Genomic DNA, 20,298 nt, shown 5'->3' with positions numbered 1-20,298 from the left:
ACACACACACACACACACACACACACACACACACACACACACACACACACACACACACACACACACACACACACACACACACACACACACACACACACACACACACACACACACACACACACACACACACACACACGTATGCCCCTGGCAGGATCAGGGAGGCCTAATCAAGGCGAAACCTCCCGAGGTTGCAATTAGGTTTAGAGAGCCACAGTCCTAACTCTGGCTACAAAACAAACCCTTCCATTAAGTCATAAGAATACACAGATTCCTTCTGACAAATTACCGTATTGTTCTGTTGCATCCTTACGTTCACCGTCTGTTGTGTGCTAACTTAGCAACTTTGCATTTATTGTATCCCTGCAAATATTAAATGATGGTCACACGCGACTGCAGCATTTAATTGCTTATTTTCTTTCTACTGTAGCAAGTATAGTTTCCTCTCATTCAAGTTAGTGAAGGTTTTGAACTTAACTGGATTCTCTGTTTGACATATCTGGTTAGTTTGTACTGTATGTGTGTACATGTGTTTGTCTCGCCCAGTTTAGGCTGGGATAATCTCCTGTCTACTTGGAAAGTGGAAAACAATTTCTGGGTATACATTGATGTATTAAACTTTGCTGACAGAGTTGAGAAGAAAGACATTTCAGCCTTGATAGCACGTCTGTAACGTGCTTTATGTGAACAACACTGTTGTTTTCAGCCAATAATTCTCACTCATAACAAAGCACCTGTCTCTTACAGACCAACATTGTTATCCCAAGAGCCATGCTGATATGGTGTTGCGCAGAAAAGCTGCACCTCCAATACTATCTACTGATTAATAGAGAAATTATAAATTGTAAAATATTTGCCGCCTTTGGTTCTACAATTTTGTTCTATGCACTGGTCTCCTTTCTTTCATATTTTTCCTTTCTATCTTCTCTTTGTCCTCTAGTTTCTCCATGCTGCTTCTGGACAATATCAGACAATATCTTCCATTTCTTTTGATTAGCAGTGTAATCGTCTGTGTGTATCTGATGACCTGAGCCTTGGAACCACTCCACAGGAGACTGAGATAGTCATCTCCATGCTGAATAGTCAGGATGAATACAAACTATATCTGCTGTTCATTCATAGTCCTACAAATGCTAGACCTTTGTGTGAGGGAGAGCATGTGCACGCTTCATGAACAAAGACAGAGTAGCATGCACAAACCAGGTAAATGCTTGTAGGGATCACATACAGTACATCACCCACAAGTAGGTCAATTATTCTTTTCTGACATTTAATAATAACACTACACTTAATATGACTAAATAAAGGACTGGAATTGTGTCACCTGCAGTGAAGAACATTTGGTCTGGTCCTGAGACTTGTCCTTCAGTACATGTATTTTATTTCTGTTCCAAAGCAAAGCAATAAACAAAGAGGAGTCGACATCAAGTTATTCAGACCGACATGTATTATATTTATTGGATGGTTTTGTAGATTGTCATCCTGCTTAATCGGGACCACCGTGGGAAAATCAAATTTGATTATGAGCATATTTAGTATTACAATTAACAGCACAATATGAATAATGACTCACAGGTAGAGACTGGATAAACAAATATACCCCCCTACTGTCCTAGAGTTGAGTCTAAGCCACTTTGTTTACATTGACAGAGCCACGGGTGTGTAAGTACAAATTAAAGCACACTTTTTTTCACTGACTGAAAATCATTCCTTAATATTATAAACTACCGATTCAGTTATGTATTTCTTTAAAACCACTTCATGTTAATTATCACAAAAACTGATCTAGAGAGAACAGGCATCCTATTTTTCCAAATGGCGCATATCTCAGGGAATGGAATCTCCTTGAATTTTAATGTATTTCCACAACATTTTTTTCTCATTGCCTGTTGGGAGATCAACAAGAGCTCATATGCCCGTGAGATGTCTGTCCGGCTTTGGCTAAGATGCAACTCAACACACACACACACACACACACACACACACACACACACACACACACACACACACACACACACACACACACACAAGGCAAATACAGACTGGAGATATGGAGGGGAAGCTGATCAGCCGCATGGAGCGGGAGGCCATTCCAATGGGACTAATTAAAGGGAAGGAACAGACTGCAGAACTCATCGGAGACCACCAATCTTTCTCCAACTCTACCTCTCTCTCCTCCGTTCTCTTTCACTCCTATGTGTTCCGTTAATGAAAGCTACATCATCAAGGGTTATAGGATCCAAAGCTGCTTTCTATACGGGTGAATATGATCAGAGGAGTTCTACATGAGGTCTACTTCCTGAAGGGGCTGCTGGAGACATTTCTCTGTATGTATGCATGGGATTAACATGCTTCAGAATGACGTAAACACACGCCTTTGTTTTTGTGGGTTTTTCAGCAGTTTCCGTCGATCAGTTTTCAACTTTCTTTAGGCTTATTAAAGAATGAAATCACTGTTGTTTTTTAGTTTCTATATGAGAGTTTGTGCAGACGTGTATGTTGTGTGAGAGAGAGTCTTCATCGGCTCTTGAGTTTAATACTGATGATTGCGAGTCAAACTGCTTAGATGCTATTGATCAGAACCCCTGTGTACCTGAGCAACACACGCAGGCTCACACAGATACATACTCCTTCTTACACACACACCTCCCTACACTTCCTTTCTCTCTCTCTCTCTTTTGCTGCTCCATTCTGAATTCATTTCTGTACCGCACACCCACTAATTTCTGCGGCAGACAGACCAAACAACCAGCCAAAACGAAGTGGCACTGCATCATCACAAACACTGCTGTGTGTCTAAATGAGCTGAAGAGGAAGCAGGCTGCGTCTCTGCTTTGTCTCCTTATCATTTACTACAAGCAGAGCATAGATGTGGACAAGAGAAATGGGTGAAGAGGAGGATGGAGGGAGAAGAGGATATAGGAATGAGGAATAAATGGGAGAAAGGAAGAAAAGAGACACTAAAACAGAGATGTGTATGATTCTGTGTGTGTGCGTGTGTGTGTGTGTGTGTGTGTGTGTGATACCCTCTAAACACAAAAAGCCTTGGCTCAGCCTGCCTGGCTTTGCAGTTCCTCCCAGCTCTTCAAATGCATGGCTACATAGTCAGATGACTCACACACCCAGCTCAGAACTCAAGCCAGGGTCTAACACACATCCTCATGGCAAACGCACGCACGCACGCACGCACGCACGCACGCACGCACGCACGCACGCACACACACACAAATGTGACTATCAGCTCATATTCTGAGAGCAAACTGTGTGTATAGTCTTATCTGCACTAAGCTAATCCACACACACTCTCTTATTAACCTGGAATGTTTGTTTTGTTTTTACTTACATCATCACATATCTGCTCAAACGAATTTCACAATTTCACATTTATTTGCTTTACATTTGTTGGCTTACGAGAAAAGTAAATCAACCATATGAAAAGTAATAGAGACTCTTTTAAATGTAAAGTTGACTGCAAAATGTAAAATGCATATTTCCCTCATACCTGCTATTCATCAATCCTTAATGTTTGAAGTGAGTTGCCATGCAGATGCCTGCTTTCTTTTGAAAAATGGAAGTAGGCACTTTTCTTGTGATGCTTAAAGCGGCAAAATAATACAATTTGAAAAAACTTAACAGGAATTTTTCATTCAAAAAATCATGTCCTGGTTACACTAGTTACTCTTTTATAGATAAAATTGATGAAATTTTGATATTCTTTTTTTACCAAAACTACACCAAGGAAACCAAATCACTGCGCAGAAGAAAGCTTGCTTCTACTCGTTAGTGAGGGACTCGTTCTGAAAGAAAATTGTTCCTTCATGAAACATCTCACAGCCATGTTAGATAGGATAATATGAATTTTGGGGAAAACTGTGCTTTCAACATTGAATCCAATTTTGAGTTCTTCTATTGTGTCACATTATGGTCTTCAGAGTTCCTTGCAGTACGTGATTTAAACCTTTACCAGAAAGAAAAAGGGGACAAAGCAACAACATGCTCACTCCAATCAGAGAAAAAGCTCGCCGTCAAGACATAAAAAGACAGAAATCAAATCTTGGAGGTGCAAACACATTACAGTTTTGCAAACCAGAGGAGTAGTTTACACATTTAAATAAAGTGTTCTATGTTTCTACATCCTCCCAACCACTTAGATATACCCAGCTCCTTTTGAATTTCAATGTTAACATGACATGTTTTGGCTTAAATGGGCTGTTACATTTCTTTTCATGTTGTTCTTTATTCTAAGACATTTGCTTTTTCTCTGCAAGCCTCCTGCAGTTATTTATTTACACACTTAAACACGTATACAAGCCTACTTACAAAAACAGTTTCCTCGGTTGAGAAAAAGAGTTTGTTTGTCTGTGGTGGAAGTTTCTGTCCCACTCAGTGCTCCCAATACAAAGTGCTTTAATCATATGCATCCCTGCTCACCACGGCGATGCAAACACATGCCAGCATTTGCACAAAGAGAGGGACACAAAACAACAGATTGTGTATGTTTTCTTGTGTTTCTTCATCATTGTCTGCATCAAACCCAGAGTTATATATATATTAAAAAAAAAATGTAATCCAATATTCAATATATGTTTCAAAAGTTTAATACTGATTGTCATTCTTTTTATTACAATAGTTTGGTTGTATTTTTATGAGAAAGCTTTCATTATTATCACATTAATGTTATTATTATTAGAAGGTTTATTTCTTGTTTGTGAGGTTTTTGTGCAAGCTAAAGCTCTGCACTGTTTTGGTTTGGATTACAGTCCTCTTCACTCAACATATGTTGTCTTTGAGCAACTATCTAATACACAAACAAAGTAGTTGATCACTGGATATAACCATATGTGCTTGATTATACGAAATTGGCTCATCCGTGTTTTTCACATGTTATATTAGCTGCCAAGATAGAGAATAAAACGTAGTTACCAAAGTAATGTTTCCTCCTTTTTTTCCACTCTCTGAGTCCCTCACTTTATCCTCTTCTGTTTGAATGTTTTTGCAGTAAACAATCATTTTCCCAGAGCAAATCTATATTTATTTTCCGTTCTCTGCAGTATGGTTTGTGTGAATGTTGTTTGTGTCTTTATGTTTAACAGTGAGAAGGTTGTCTAAGATTTTAGCAATTGGGCTTTAACCAAATTACATTTCTGCAGCCATGCAAAAAGCTCTGTGAGGCTGTGTTAGCTTAATGCTAAAATGTTCCACTACAACAATGCTTATATAATGTTAACTGTACCTTGTTAACCATCTCAGTTCAGCTTGTGTTAGCCTTCAAACATTGAAACACAAAAAAGTCCTTTGTTATTTTGACCTCATATTTTAAAAGTCACAGGATCACTAAAATTAATTTCATTTCATTTCATTCATAAATCCATTCAATTGTTTTTGAGACATTTACCTTGAATCCACTAATGTCAAGCTCATTGTAGCACTAGAGGAGAAATCAGGGCATGGCTTAAATGATTAGAATTCATCATCTGGGAATCAAAGTCTTTTCCAAATGTTGTCTTAATCCATTTAGAAGATGTGGAGATATTTTACTCAATAAGTCGAACCTTGACTTACTGGAACTACTTGAAAAGGCAAAAGAATACCAAGGTCATTAGGATTGATCTTGGTAGCATGTCTAAAATCCAGTAATTGGGAATAAGCTGTATTTACAACACAGCTGATAAAGGCATGCACAATCTTTTTACTCTGTGTGTTCTCTAATGGACTATGTGTGTTTCTCTTTCTCTCCGGCAGAATGCGGGAACGGGGCCCTTGTATTTGTGGAGTAGGGGTGTGGAGTCTACTGCTTTCCCTCTGTCTGGCGTCCCTCACACAGGCACACAGGAGCCACACAGGTACTGTAAGCCCAATCATGTGTGTGTAGTACTGTGCATCATCCTCTCACTTGGGTGATGCTTTGTGCAGCATTCATGGTATTGGATCATGAATTACAACAGCAGGCAGTCTCTGCAGACAATTTCTTTTCAAGTTTTGTAAAGTGAGAGTGAATAGGTTGCGTGCCAGCCGAGGGAATGCAGAGGTTGGATTCACAATAAAATACGAGACCACAGAGGCTAGTTTCCAGGAAGAACACACAATAAGTTATTTAATGAAAAGAAGGGGAGTGTGAGTAATCCAACAAGGAAGGTCTTTTCAGTTCAGGGGCTTTCACATTTTTTCAGTCCCCATCAGACTGGGGCGTCCTTCCAAATGCCCGTAGGTTACAGCAGTGAGTCCTCTGAATTGGAAATCCCTTGCTGTGTGAGGCCCCACCCACGAAAGCCAAGGCGCTGAGTCACGAGCATGATTGAGCCCAGAGGCGGGGTATCGTCGCCTCTTAGCTTTACAATGATCATTTTTGTGTGACACTGAAAATTACCTTGCTCCGGGGAAAAAAGCATGTGGTACCTGCTGCCTCTATAGCCTACGAATACAGAGCTTTTATAAAAATGTATTTTAAGAAGATTTCCCAGCCATATATCAATAGGGATGGGTTTCATCAGCCATATTTCAAAAGGGATGGGTTAAATCATCCCAAATGCCTTGTCTTTATTATTAAAAAAACAACAAATGTTTTGATTAAAATGTGTTTGTGCATCAAGTCTTCACTTCTCTGATGTCTGTAAAGATGCACATCTTTGGAGCACTAGGGGTTGCGAGACGTCCGTCTCAAAGTTTTAAAGGTTGATGCCTCTGTAACAGACGTGTGGTAAATAAGCCAGCAAATGTTATTTCAACACTGCTCCTCCAGACTAGTGGAGCAAAAACTAGATAGACCCGGGGACGTGACTAACATGTTAAATCTGACCAAAAATAAGTAATGGACAATGACAAAATCACCTAAGGATACAACCAAGAAGTGATGACTGTAAATCTTGTCTTTGGTTTGACTGTATATGAAGGGCAGTGATGGCTTGAAAATGTTAAGCTCTGCCTTTGGCTTTCATGTCTTGATAAAGCGGCATGCACAATCTGCCCTTCATCTGAACTGGTTGTCTTGGCATTGTTGTTACTGCGCGTCTCACGTCACTGGTGCTAAAGATATTTATACTGCAGTCAATGAATTGTGTGTCTCAACATCTGCCTCCTACCGATGTTCCATTAGTGGATGAGTGGAAGGGAAAATGATTGATGACTCTGGGTCTCTTCTTTATATCTTTCTAAAAGAATGCAGCATCTCAGACGGATCGTGAGTGAATCCTTTGGCCTTCTGTGTGGACATTGGGAATTCCTCATAATGTTATCACTTCTAAGGAAATACAAGGTTTTTGTGCAAGTTTATGTGTGTGTCCTTGCAGGAATACAACTACCTATAGCAAAAGCTTTGTGTGTGTGTGTGTGTGTGTGTGTGTGTGTGTGTGTGTGTGTGTGTGTGTGTGTGTGTGTGTGTGTGTGTGTGTGTGTGTGTGTGTGTGTGTATGTGTGTGTGTGTGTGTGTAAGATGGACTGCTGTTTTCTGGCTGCTAGGCATTAAATTCTCTCACAGAGAGATTTTAAACATGGCAAGGGCAAACATTTTCATAAATGGAAATATGGTGAAAAGGCAGAGAGAGGATGGAGATGCTCTCTTACCTAGGCTTTCAGGGAAGTGCTGAGCTCTGCACAAAGCCATGGAAACGGCCGTGTGAGAGACATGAATGGGAAAGTCACACAATAACAATACATTTAGCCGTTTTTATTTTGTGTCGTTGAAGATTTTCTCATGGTTATCTTATCAGACTATCCGTTGACATGGTGGCAGTAATGGTGGGGTCTGTCTTTTAGTCGGACACGGTTATATGTGTGTGAGTGTGTGTGTGTGTGTGTGTGTGTGTGTGTGTGTGTGTGTGTGTGTGTGTGTGTGTGTGTGTGTGTTATGTGCATGTGTACCGCCTGAGTGCTCCCGTTAATGGGTGATTGATTGTAGAGTAAGTTGTAATCAGGGAGTTACAGCGTTATCCAGTTGCAGGTTGTCGAAGAGGGGAAAAACAGACGAGTAATCAGATAATTACTAAATACAATCCCTTAGGTCAATCCAAGGTTGACACTCTCACCCTTATGGTACACACATACAAACTCTCTCTTTGTCTTACACTCACATACTGTATATGCTGGCATCCCAAAAAAATGACTGAAAATGAAACTGATGAAAATGGAAGCAGTCTTGCATGTTGTCTTTCAATGTTCTTGCTTCAAAGATAAAAACGCTGTGTATGATGGATTTTTTCATGTTTTATTTTTCCCGCTTTTTGCCGTGGAAAACAGAGATTAAACTCCTGATCCCTTAAGCATAGTAAAAAGGCATTTTCATTTGTAGCCATATGTGTGTGTTCTGGTCTCCAGCTCAAGAGGCATGTGCTGACAAAGATAGCTGTGGCGACCTTAGGAGGAAAGTCGACGTGGTTTAGAAGTGGCAAAAGAAGTCTCAGCATGCATGTTCATCTGCGTGTGTATGTCTGTGTGGGAATGTGTGTGTTCGTGCCTAACTTCTGCTCCCCTTTTATTCTCCAGATTTCTATCTCTCAGGCCAGAACAGAATATATGAAAATATGCTTCTATTTTGCCATTGGTGCCTCTCCATCTGTTAAACAATCCATCCTCCTGTCTTTTTCTCTTACTCTCATGCTCAATCATACACATTGCTACAGAACTGTGTGAAGATGTCAGGCTTTATACCCAGACCACAGAGCTCTAACACTCTTAGTGAAGTACAGATCTGCTACAATCAAGAGATCTTATTTGTAGATAGGCCTTGGTTAAACGTCTCAGTAGCTTTGCCAATAGTCCTAAAGAAACAGCTTGACTTGGATTTTGAAATAAAGCGAAACAGCGATTATGCTGATCACTTCACCACACACTGTCGAGTCATTGATTCTCGGTTGCAATCTCCATACATCGCCACTGATTAGAGGCTGCTAAGAATTTAACTTACTCTGAAAGGTATTCTGTCTGCCAAGAAGGGCAAACAGAGATGTAAAGACGGAGATGTATAGGTGTGCTATAATGCATGGGCTAAATCACTCTCACACAAGCTCATAGAGACATGTGCAGTCAGTCAGTGAGGCACACAGGCCTGCAGTAAATGCATACGGAAAGATACACAAAACATGCACACACGCTTACATGCATGCACACTCAAAGAGGCTTTCTAATGTGATGTGCGGAGACAGGCTGTCTGCCCTCCTTAAAGACAACTCCACAGTAAAACTGCACTCTCTACTTCGTCTACAGCACGCCTCCATATGGCCTTTGAAAAATTCAAGCTGAAGATTACAATTGTGATGAACATCCCAGCCTTCTCTCCCGGTTTATTTAACTGGTTAAAAAATGGAGTGTGTGTTTATGTTTTTTTTATGTAACAGAGAGAGAGAGAGAGAGAGAAAAAAGAGGCCAAATTGCTAAGTAAAGTTATTATAAGGAGTATGAAAGATAATTAAGATAGCAAATGATCATCATTGAGTCTCTTATAATACTAAAATGTACTTGGTATTCCAAGAGTAATGTGCATTTTGAAGCTCAGGATTTACTTCAAATTAATGTGCGTTGTCTTGCATGAAGTAGCATGCAATTCATGCACATGTAGTTTCAAGATTTTGAAGAGAAAGGGACAATTGTATAAACCTTGACATTGGATTTAAGGTTAGGTTTGGTTAGGGTGTTAATGTCCCCGTAAAATGGCAGTTAGAGTATGGGAGTAGGTTACAATATAGAGAGGGATTTGATTTGATCACACTAAAGTGAGTGTGACTTTTACGGCATGGAGTCTTTTGGGAACCACATTTGTCACAGGAGACCACCTGCTATACAGATTTAGAGGACTGTTCGCCTCCATCCACACCTCCCCCACTCGCGTTTCAAGATCAGGTGGCAGAGACTGAAACAAGAAGGTATAAATTAGGCCCAAGCAACACGCTTATTGTTTAATATTAAAATGAAATAGTAAACTAATGGTTCCCCATCTTTTACAGCTTGTGACCTCTAAACAATGTGCAGTTCCACCAAAGAGACAGTTTCCCTCATAACCATACAAATTAGCCAAAAGCAGAAAAAAAATTGTTGTGTACCCTTTGTAGAGGCACAACACAACGTGAGAGAATGAGCAAAATAATGTTATCCAATCAAAAATAAAAGAAACGCAATGGTAGGACAAAAATTGCAACAGCCACCATGAGGGATCATGACAGTTTAGTGTTGAGGTAATGTCGCATACATTGTTAGGCAACTTTGCCATGAAGGGCTAGCAAATCAATGACTTTTCTTGATTTGATGGGTAATAAAGGTAGTCCCTACACCTCTTGTAGTCCAAACAGGTCATGGTAGGGCTAAACATTACCATTTTGCTCATCATCAAATTTAAATTAAGTTAGATTTTGTCACACTGTTTTCCCCTGAGGACGCATGATCTTTACAGTAATCAAGATACCTGTTAATTATGATCAAACCATTTGTTCGTCATTATGGGTATTATATAGCCCCTGGCTCTCTTTCAGTCTCATCTTTTCTCCCTCGCTGCACTTCAATAGTGTTGACAAATTCCAAGGAACTACATTTGCATAAACTCACCTTCTCCAATCAGTGTGTCCTTGGTATTGCACGTGTTGTTTAAACCTTGATGTATTCAGTTATTAAGGGGCCAGGAGTGTATTTGATAACAGAGGCTACAAGCACTCTGGCCTTTTGTAGTCTATCACAGGATAATCTTCTGTATTTATTACTCGTCAGACATGTTTCCATGGCGTTTTCAAGGGATGTGAACAGGAGAAATATATTCAAGCTGATTGCCTGTTTCCTGAAATATTTAAGAAGAGAATCCCAAAGCACTCAAATATTATTTCTACCAGGGGGGGAGTGTGTTTATAGCTGTTATTTTCCACAAAGTGTAGAAAATGAATATCTATGAAAGTAGAAAGGTGATGCCAGACAGCGAGATACACTCTGCTAGGAGTCGGTATGATTCACGGCCTGTGCCTGAAGAACCAGGTCGACAGATAAACAAAAGCGGACAGTGAGGCTGTGACTGAGTTACTAAAGACTAGCCATTTGCTGTGAATATATCTAACTACGTATGTGTCTGCAGCGTTTGCTATTTATGTGTATTTTTCAGTTTTTGGGCAGATTCCAGATTATATATGGTTTCAAAAGATAAAACAGTAGCGGTGTAACGCCTCATACCTCAAGAACTAAAGACATGTTCTTTTTCCTTAGGAATCTTTTATCACGTTACATGTTTATCTCATTGATTCTATAAAAGATAATGATCAGCAGCATCAGAAGTTCAACATCCAAGTTTGGCATGTTAGAATGTTATTATTTGTTAATTACATTTTCAGGTATTCATGAACCAATTCAAATTTTAAGCTGATAATAGCACTAGAAAAAAAGTCAGGGGATCACCACCTGTTCAGCCATTTCCCTCATAACCATGAATGTCATAGTTATTATATTGTTGGAGGAAAAATCAGTGAAGCGTCAAAGCTAGTGGGCAGCATTATTTTAAAACTTTGACTTGAATATGTCTGTCAGCATGTTATTGACAAACTCAACAATCAGAGTTGTTGAGTTTGTGGAATATTGACAAACTCAACAATCGGAGAAAGATGCTGACGGAGATGCTGAGGAAAGGATTCTCGCAAAACACTCGCAGCAAGTGTCAAACCCTCATGAGTTAACAATTAAAGTATTTACAGTATGTGTCTGGGAGAAATGGCCACTGTCTGATTATGTGTTTGCTCTAATTGGTGCAAATGGAGAGTTTCCTCTGGCTGCACAGTGAGATTACCTCATTGCAGCCCTCTCATTGCATTCATTAGCACTAATCGTTACCAGTTAGCCCACCAGCCAACCCCGCATAGACCCAGCCTGGTACATCTGTATGGTTTCCAGAGTAGATCTTAAGCCTTTATTGACTCTCCACCTTTGGTTAAACCACTGATTTGACTAGGAGGTTACAGTAGTAGTGTGGATTAACATGTTGGCAAGAGAACTACAGGGAGACACATATAAACGTGCAATCACTAAGAAACTTTGATTGCAGTTTTTGAAGTAATTCTCTTTTCATTAAATCCATTAATCTTTTGGACTTTGAGTTTAAATGTCAGTCTCGCTCTATGTTTTGGTACCACTCCATTCCTCCTTTTTGCCCTCTGTTTCATATTCTCTTTTTCCTCCTGTTCCCAACTTTTACTTTATTTCACAGCTATTAAACCAGGAAATTTCAATCAGGTAGCACAGCATGAATTTCTGCAGGGGCAGGAGAGAAAGAGTGAACTTTTATTTAATGCAGCCGTTTTTTCTTTTCTCCTCTCCACCTCCATCTAGACTCTCTTTTCTTCCACAGCTGAACTCAACCTTGGCTCTTTATAGTTTATGATTCAATTTCCAATTTGTCCTCCAGAGGTATTTGCCTGGTGGGTGGCGCAGCGGTTTTGTTCCTGTGTGTTTGTACAATCCTCGCCTTTGGTATTCATAGGAACACAGTCTTACGAATACATGCATTTGAATTTTCAATTTTGCAGTCTGCAATTCCTTTGCCTTTGTTTTACATGAAAGTCACATTGAGATGGGAATTGCTCTTTCAAGTGACCTCTTGGCAAGCAATGAAAAATGCTCTGAAATATGTATAACCAATACATATCATTTCCTATTATTAGAGGCAAGGATGACCAGAGGAGCCTACTTTGGGATTTGAAGGTGGTTGGTTCATTGCAATCCTCAGACTAAATTACTTAGTGTTGTCTTCAGTCAACCAAAGATTACAATTACCCTATTAGCTGCATGCTGCACATTACAGTTTATTTCAAAACCCACTGAAAAATAAATAATGAAAATAATAAATTATTCTAAAATCTCAAACAGAAAATTAAGAAGAGGTCTGATATGCAGAAAAGGTCTCTGACAGAATTGGACCAGTGACATTGTAGATGCGTGGCATGTGTTCTAATCACACAGCTATCATGGCGCAACCTACTCATCTTAAAACCATTTATAAGTATTTCAAATAGTATATATGAGATCTGTTCATATTTATCAAACTATTACTGTATCACAGTTGTCTATAGGAGGCCAGCTATCAGTGGTTACTTGCATGTCCTTAAATAGTAAGAGGTCTATCGTTTGATAATCATAATGTGGGCTTTAAATATTCACAGGGCATGAGGAATAGTACTTTACATTACAGAACATATATGATGCACATTTGTGGTTAAATTCCTATGGGCAATTTTTTATTCCGTTTCACCTAATCTCCAAAAATGTGGAATCTGAGAAGAAACCAGAAAACTCTATGAACATCATTTGTAGAGGTATATATTTGACTTCAGGTGTTATTTATTTTATTTATAATTTAAAATAACCATTAGAAAACATGACTCCTTGCATGTTGTTGTATAATTTGCAATAATTCAAGCTCTAGGCACATCAAAGTGTTTTGCTCTGCTTCCTAGGGGGCCGTTTGACCCTGTTTTCTTTCCCTTTTCATTCCCCATGTACACATTTTTAATACACAGTCTCGGGAGATTTGGCAAATGACCAGATGTTTGGCGAGGAAAAAAGGAAGAAATCCCTCCAAAGCTTTTGTTTTCTTGTCATTGTGTATTGTCTAATGTACCCAAGAACATTGCTCTTTACCTATAGCTTCTTTCATTTGTTTGTTGTTTATGGTTCCCAAGTGTTGCCATATATATTGCCTTTCCAGAGTTTTCCCAGTAGAGCTGGCATGCTTGAAGCTATCTAAATAATGAATGAAACATGCTAATCCTTTATGGAAGCTTCATATATATATATATATATATATATATATATATATATATATATAGTATGATGGCAGGAAAAATGCGAGTTCACACTTTCATTTTCCAAAACAATCCATATGAAACATTGCTTTGCTAAAAATATGATTGTTGAAAATGTTGCTATTGGGCTTAGCATTGTAAACAGTCCTGGAGTGTGGTCTCAACTGTAGTAGTATTTCAGAGTATTAGCAGTGCCTCCATTGTGGTCGGCTTAATGCTAATGTTGATATATTTAACAGTATGCATATGATTGTGTTTCTGTGTGCATAGACGTTGGAGAGCAGCGTTAGTATTCTTTACAGCAGCTCCAGAGCCTTGCACTGATGGATGGGGTGCTCTTTACTTTACTGATGTACTGTGATCAATGCTGATGCAAGGAAAGAGTGTGTGGGAGAGGGAGAGAGAGAGAGAGAGAGAGAGAGAGAGAGAGACACACACACACGCAGAAGAGAAATAAAGGGAGAGAGACGTAATGTGCTGCCTCTGCACATCTCTCTCTCCCTCTCTCTGCCAGTCTTTTTTGCATTAATCCTCTCCTCTCTCCGTGAGTTTCCCACTCTGTTGATCCTGCCGGTATCTGCATATGCTGCACTCTCACCAACATCATCGCCTTAACTGAAATGACACAGTGTTTCCTTGCATAGCATATGCTATACAGGACAACTTTCAGCAGATTACTAGATTAAAGATTAGGCAGGAGGTTGAGTGTGTGAGAAAACATGTGTGTTCATGCACATCCCTTTCCAGCACAGGTCTTTAAAGAGGAGAGAAAACATGCTGGTCTCACTGTCCAGCCTGGCCTCTCATGTTCCCTAAATGTGGCTAAGAGGCTTTTATTTTTAGTCTTTTGCTGTTGTGAGTTAAATAAAACAGCAGTAATGCAGCTTCACTAATCCTCTCACACAACTAATCCTAGCAGAACACCACTGTAAATACTCTGTGGGCTGCATTAAAGCAAAAATCACTCAATCCCTCACTGAGCGTTTTATGCTTATTTTGGTTCAGATGAATAGAAATTATTCTATTTTTTATCCACGAGAGGGAAGGCTCCTAAATAAAAGGGCTTCTTCTCTGACTTCTGCTACTTTCTGTGTGGCTTTTGTGTGTTTTCAAAGTATCTTTGCACAGAAGAGTGCTTTGGCTAGAACATACAGTACAGACTTTGAGAATAAATATGACGCTCTACTCTACTTAGAAAGAGATATTAATTTGCATTGACCTGTACGTTTACTTCTTTACACACAAATCATGATACTGTAGATGCCGTTTATTTGATAATAGTGTGGGCTGCTTCAATTATCGATGTATCTCAAAGAGAAAATGACCATGACTTGTGTTTGCACATCTTTCAAAACAGTCATGGTTGGCTCTTTCGATCCATATTTGATTTGATCAATACCAACCATTCATACATTTAATTTGACTCAATTTGGATATTATGTTGCTATACATCCTTTGAACCCTAATTAACTCCTTTATGCTCTCTTCAGCATGTTGTACAGTGGCCTTTTTCTCTACTGACAAGCCTTTACATCGCTATCCTCCTGGCCAAACAACATACTGTCCCAATTTACAAAAGAAGGGTGAACTTGTCCTTGCCTTAGCAACATTTGGGATAGAGTTAAGTTGTGTGCCAACTGTGTACAAAAAGGTAATTACGAAGACATGTGAAGAGCAAGGAAACCTAATTAATCAGGGAATGCCTCCTTAATAATTAAGAAAAAGTTGCCCCTTCGATATTTTAATCAACCCATTTGTGTAGAATAGTAATTACAGATACCCATTGAAATGATTAAAATGAACATGCCAGTGTTCGGTGTTTCTCACAGATGCCCACAATATTGAGATCCCAAAACATAAAATTCTTAAATGTGTGAAAAAGATTTGGATAGGGGAGGGGTAAAAATAAACATAGCAGCTGCTTGTGCACACACAAATATTTAAGTACGCAATATAGCCCACAACTCTCCTCGGATCCCTTGAAGCGATGCTTGCAGATTGTACCATAACAAAGAACTACAAACACTGTTGTTAAGGAAACTGATGCAACTGTGAAGTGTGTATCAAATAAATATGTGATATTGTATTTTTTTTTCTAAAAAAGAAACACTACCACCGAGTTCTTTAATATTTCCCCTTGTGGGTCGGAAGTGAATTTTACAAGCTGCCTGAAGCAAGTACAGCATATTTGCTGTGCTGCAACAGCTTTGGTATGATTTATCTTAACAAAAAAAAAATGTTTCCATTCTCCGATGTTGTGAGGCTATGAGATTCAAAGGGATATGCAAAAACATAAAGTTATTTGGGCAATGTTCTGCCTTTTGTAAAAGCTTTGCACAGCCACACAGCTGTCAAAACCTTTGATTCCTCGAATGTTATGAGACAACATTGTCAATTCATTCCAGCACTTGGAAAATTCATTCTAAAAACTTGATTGTACCAAAAGTAAAATCGACAGTCAAAGTTTCTACTTGTGAACTTCCATAAATTCATTATCCTCAACTTCATGACGAAGCAGTTGTCTTATGTCACACTAAAACTAACCCTAACCCAACAACTAAAAGGCGACGCATGTATTTCATTTTTAAAAACACAATATGAAGTGAAACCTGATCTCAATGTAAACTGATGACAAAGTATGTTGCTAATGTTATAAGGTGGCTGGTTATGGTTACCTATCCTTGGAAGCTATCTTCTCTGAACCTACACACATTTATCCTTCTCTGCTTTGTAAATGCAAGAAGGACACACCGCTGAAAGTTCAACTGTGTGCACCCTTGCAGGAGAAACATCTGTTTGTCACAGTTACTTAGTTTTATGTTTTTCTTCTGGCATTGTGCATTGTGTTAACCGTTGAGTTTAAAAGTTGGACATGTAAACTTGTGACCCTAGGTCTTTAAATAGCTTGCATTACAGTGCAACAGAACAGTCAGGGAGATGCAAGGACCTAATGCCCATGCAGTCCTGGTGAGGGATCTAATCAGCACAGGTAAGTGAATAAAGTGTGGGTGTGAAAAGGGCATATAGGGCCTCTAAAAGGTATTGCACACCTACACAGGTGTTACCCATTACCCTGGGTAATTAGAACTCTAAAAACTATATAATGAATTAGAAATAATGGGATGTCACCTGAATCTACATAAGGAAAAGAATAATACAGTTGTAAATTATCTTTTTAAAATAGTCAGCCATGATGGCTTGTGATAGCAGGAAAAGCAGGTAAGACTAATTGTGTTAACATTGGCTCTGTTCCAATAATTTCCTACTTATAGCCCAAATAGTTATTTGGACTCCTTTCAACAGAGTCCTTACACAGAGTTACCATCCCTTTAACACAAACTCTTCCTCACACCATTTACAGTCGGAGCAGGCTGTGCTCCTTTCTCTTGTCATTCCTTCACTTTGCCTTCATCTAGACCCCCTCTTTCTTCTCATCTTCCACCTCTGGCTCTGCTGCCAGCCAGCCTCAGACACACCAGGGTTTCCCCTTTCATTTGGTATTGAGGGATGGGATGAGGGAGGGAGAAAGGCAAGAGAGGAGAGGAGTGGAAGGATGTAATGATCTGTCCTGATGAATGCAGTTAGAGAGAAAGTGCTGACGCAATGAAAGAGGCCTTAAGAAGAGATGGGCATAATGCACCAATCACCGAGCTCATCAGCTCACCTGTCAATGTCCAATGGCCAATGAAGTGTTTGAAATATGACCTGCATAGCATCTTTATCAAACAAAGTGATTTATCTATTATATATAAAATAATTTAGGAGCCTTCAGTTGTTTGTTGTTTCTGGATGATATTAAACATAACTGTAAAGATAGATTACATTAGTTTCATATATGCCAGCAAATGTGCTCAACACTGGGTAAACATTAGGACAGAAATTTGCAAGGACCCTTTTTAAACAAAACTGCCCTTTATCTTTTCTTAAGGTGCTGTTTCAAGGTGTACCCAAATTGTATTTTATACTGCAATTTTAACCCTAACCAGGAACCACGCATCTTTGCTTTTTGGACAAAGGACTCTAATGTTTCCTTAAGGCAGCAAATGATAATACCTGTATCACATGCTTCTGTAAGCTGTTTAATAACTTGAAATGATTGCAGATCATGTGAAAGGGACCAAATAAAAGTTACATTTCAATGCAAGGTTGTTACATTAATCGATGGGGATTTATTTTCCTGTAAAAGACACTTCTGTATAAAAGTGTAATAACTGGTGATGTGCAAACCTCAACAGCCACAACGGCTTTGTTGTCAGGAAACCATACATTGCAGTGTGTAGAAGTACATCCCCAAGACATCGGATATATCTTTGAGTGCATTGTCAACAACTGGCTATACCTTTCAAAAGCGATCTGCCATATTTTTATCTTTAAGTGCTGGGTCAAAGCAGAGAGTGGCAGAGAGAGAGCCTTTCGTGCAGGCTCATGAAGAAGGTTGTGATGAAAGCTTGTGGACTGCTTGTAGGAAAGGCAGAGGTTACCGTTTATTATGGTCAGTTTTGCTCGTGGTCAAATGTTCACAAAGTGCAACCCTATATTGGTGTTGCTTACCTTTTGGCATTGCAGTGTAATATAAAACTGGATGGTGCAACGTGGCTGACTTGATAGCCCTGTTCTAAATTGGACTTTTACAGTTTTTTTATTCCCTTAAAAGGTCAAAACTATGAAGAAGATTTGCGATTGGTCAACGGTGTGAATTCAAAGTAAAAGTTCAACATCGTTAAAGTCTACTCCAAAGAAGCAGACACATTTCTTTTACCTCAACAAACAGATCCATTATTTGCAGTGACACAACTGAGTTTATTTTGGTCGGAAACTTCACAGTCATAATTGCTTATGTCCTTACAGGAATCAGACTGCGCATAAGAGTGGGCTGTAAACAGGAACAATGTAATCAGTCCGGAGACTGAGGCAGTCGCATGTCATTATTCATCACTTGTTAGTGCATCTGTAGGCCAACAACACAATCATACTGTAGCTGCCCATCAAAATGTGACTTTATGATGGTGGATTAGCACAAAATGTGACTTTGTACTGACAGATTTTTCAACAGTTTTTTAAATCCTCACCAGTGTTTCATCATGCTTAGTACTGCGGGGCCACATCTAAAGGAATTTAATCTATAGATTTAGCACCAAACATTATGAATATTTTTTTTTTGTTATCTACAGGATAACACATATTAACATTTCCAAAGAAGCTGTGAGAACCACTGACATTAGACCAAAAAAGGATGAATAAACATTGTGTGCTCGGAGTTGACCGGTGGTGTAACATGAGGGAGTGTCCAGTGTTTCACAGGGTTAGGGTAACAAGGGTGGAGCAAGCTATTTATCTAGATCTGTGAAACGACACCTTTACAACAGAGTAACATAAACAACGACCATAACTCAAACACGTGCACTTGCGCACACGGCAACCTGTTAAAGTGAAATACGCAGAGACTGCTGTTTACGAGTGTCCGTCCTTATTCCTTTGACAGGCAGAGAATTCAGACAGAATGAAATCATCATCAACAAGGCTGCGGTGCTATAGATCTCTTCTCTCCTCTCTGTTCGCTGACTGACAAAGAGAAAACCGGAGGAGGGTGGTGTTTGGACTGAACTCAATCATTGTGTTTCTGTGTCTATACTAGTTTGCCAGAATGACACAGAGAAGAGAGAGACTGAGAGGCAGAGAAAGAAAGAGAGCTCCAGTCGGAGAAAGGAAAATAGGCTGACATGGCTCTGAGCTCCCCCACAACTATGCACATTAGAAACTGTAGGAGGGAAAAAAAGATGCAAATCCTTGCATGCACTGGATGGGTTTCTAAATTCAGGGAAACAGTGGGAAGGGAAGGAGGGAGACAGAAATACAGATGAGTAAGGAGACCTGGACATCCCCCCAGGTGCTTGTGAAAAGTCACCTCCAGTCAGCAGTGAACAATTAACACAGGGCGCGCGCACACACACACACACACACACACACACACACACACACACACACACACACACACACACACACACACACACACACACACACACACACACACACACACACACACACACACACACACACACACACACACACACACACACACACACACACAGCACTACAGGTTAATGGCTGGCTGTGTTAATACATCTGAGCATATTAACAATTTATACCCAATTCACTGCCCTAATATCTCGCCTGAAGCACAAATTAGTACAAATCGTCTGCTGCGGGGTGTAAGGGATGGTGTTGGCGGGTTACTGGTGTGTCAGGACACTCATGTGTCACCAGGCCCATCTTATCGCATGAGCTAATATCTTGTGTGATGTAGCAGAAGGACAGTGGTGGTGGTGTGTGGGAGATCATTTTCCTCTCATTGCTGCATTAAAACTGCATAGAGATCAGTGACGGAGAACCAGAGGCGTGGTTTTGGGGAGTAGGAGACAATCTGGCACAAGCTGTGCGGATGATTAGCACAGGGATGGGTGGGTGGTGGTGGATGGAGCGTGTTACAGATGGAGTGTTTCAGCAGGCGGCGCATCACATCCTTAATTGTCACTTTGTTAAGGTA

The 20,298-nt window shown here is 39.7% G+C and overlaps 1 protein-coding gene across 1 annotated transcript in view; it reads left to right on the top strand.

Annotated features, from left to right (window-relative positions):
• The window catches only part of LOC134867415 (chemokine-like protein TAFA-2), a 62,265-nt gene that overhangs the window by 25,729 nt on the left and 16,238 nt on the right, over positions 1–20,298 (top strand). The window contains exon 2 of the mRNA XM_063887962.1: positions 5,740–5,840. Within this exon, the coding sequence (XP_063744032.1) occupies positions 5,741–5,840 (100 nt within the window). The 5' untranslated portion in view covers position 5,740. The remainder of the gene's footprint in view (positions 1–5,739; positions 5,841–20,298) is intronic.

This window comes from Eleginops maclovinus, chromosome 1 (assembly GCF_036324505.1).
Source record: "Eleginops maclovinus isolate JMC-PN-2008 ecotype Puerto Natales chromosome 1, JC_Emac_rtc_rv5, whole genome shotgun sequence".
Lineage (NCBI taxonomy): Eukaryota > Metazoa > Chordata > Actinopteri > Perciformes > Eleginopidae > Eleginops > Eleginops maclovinus.
Note: the sequence above shows the minus strand (reverse complement) of the source record. Positions and strands in the feature narration are given on the sequence as shown.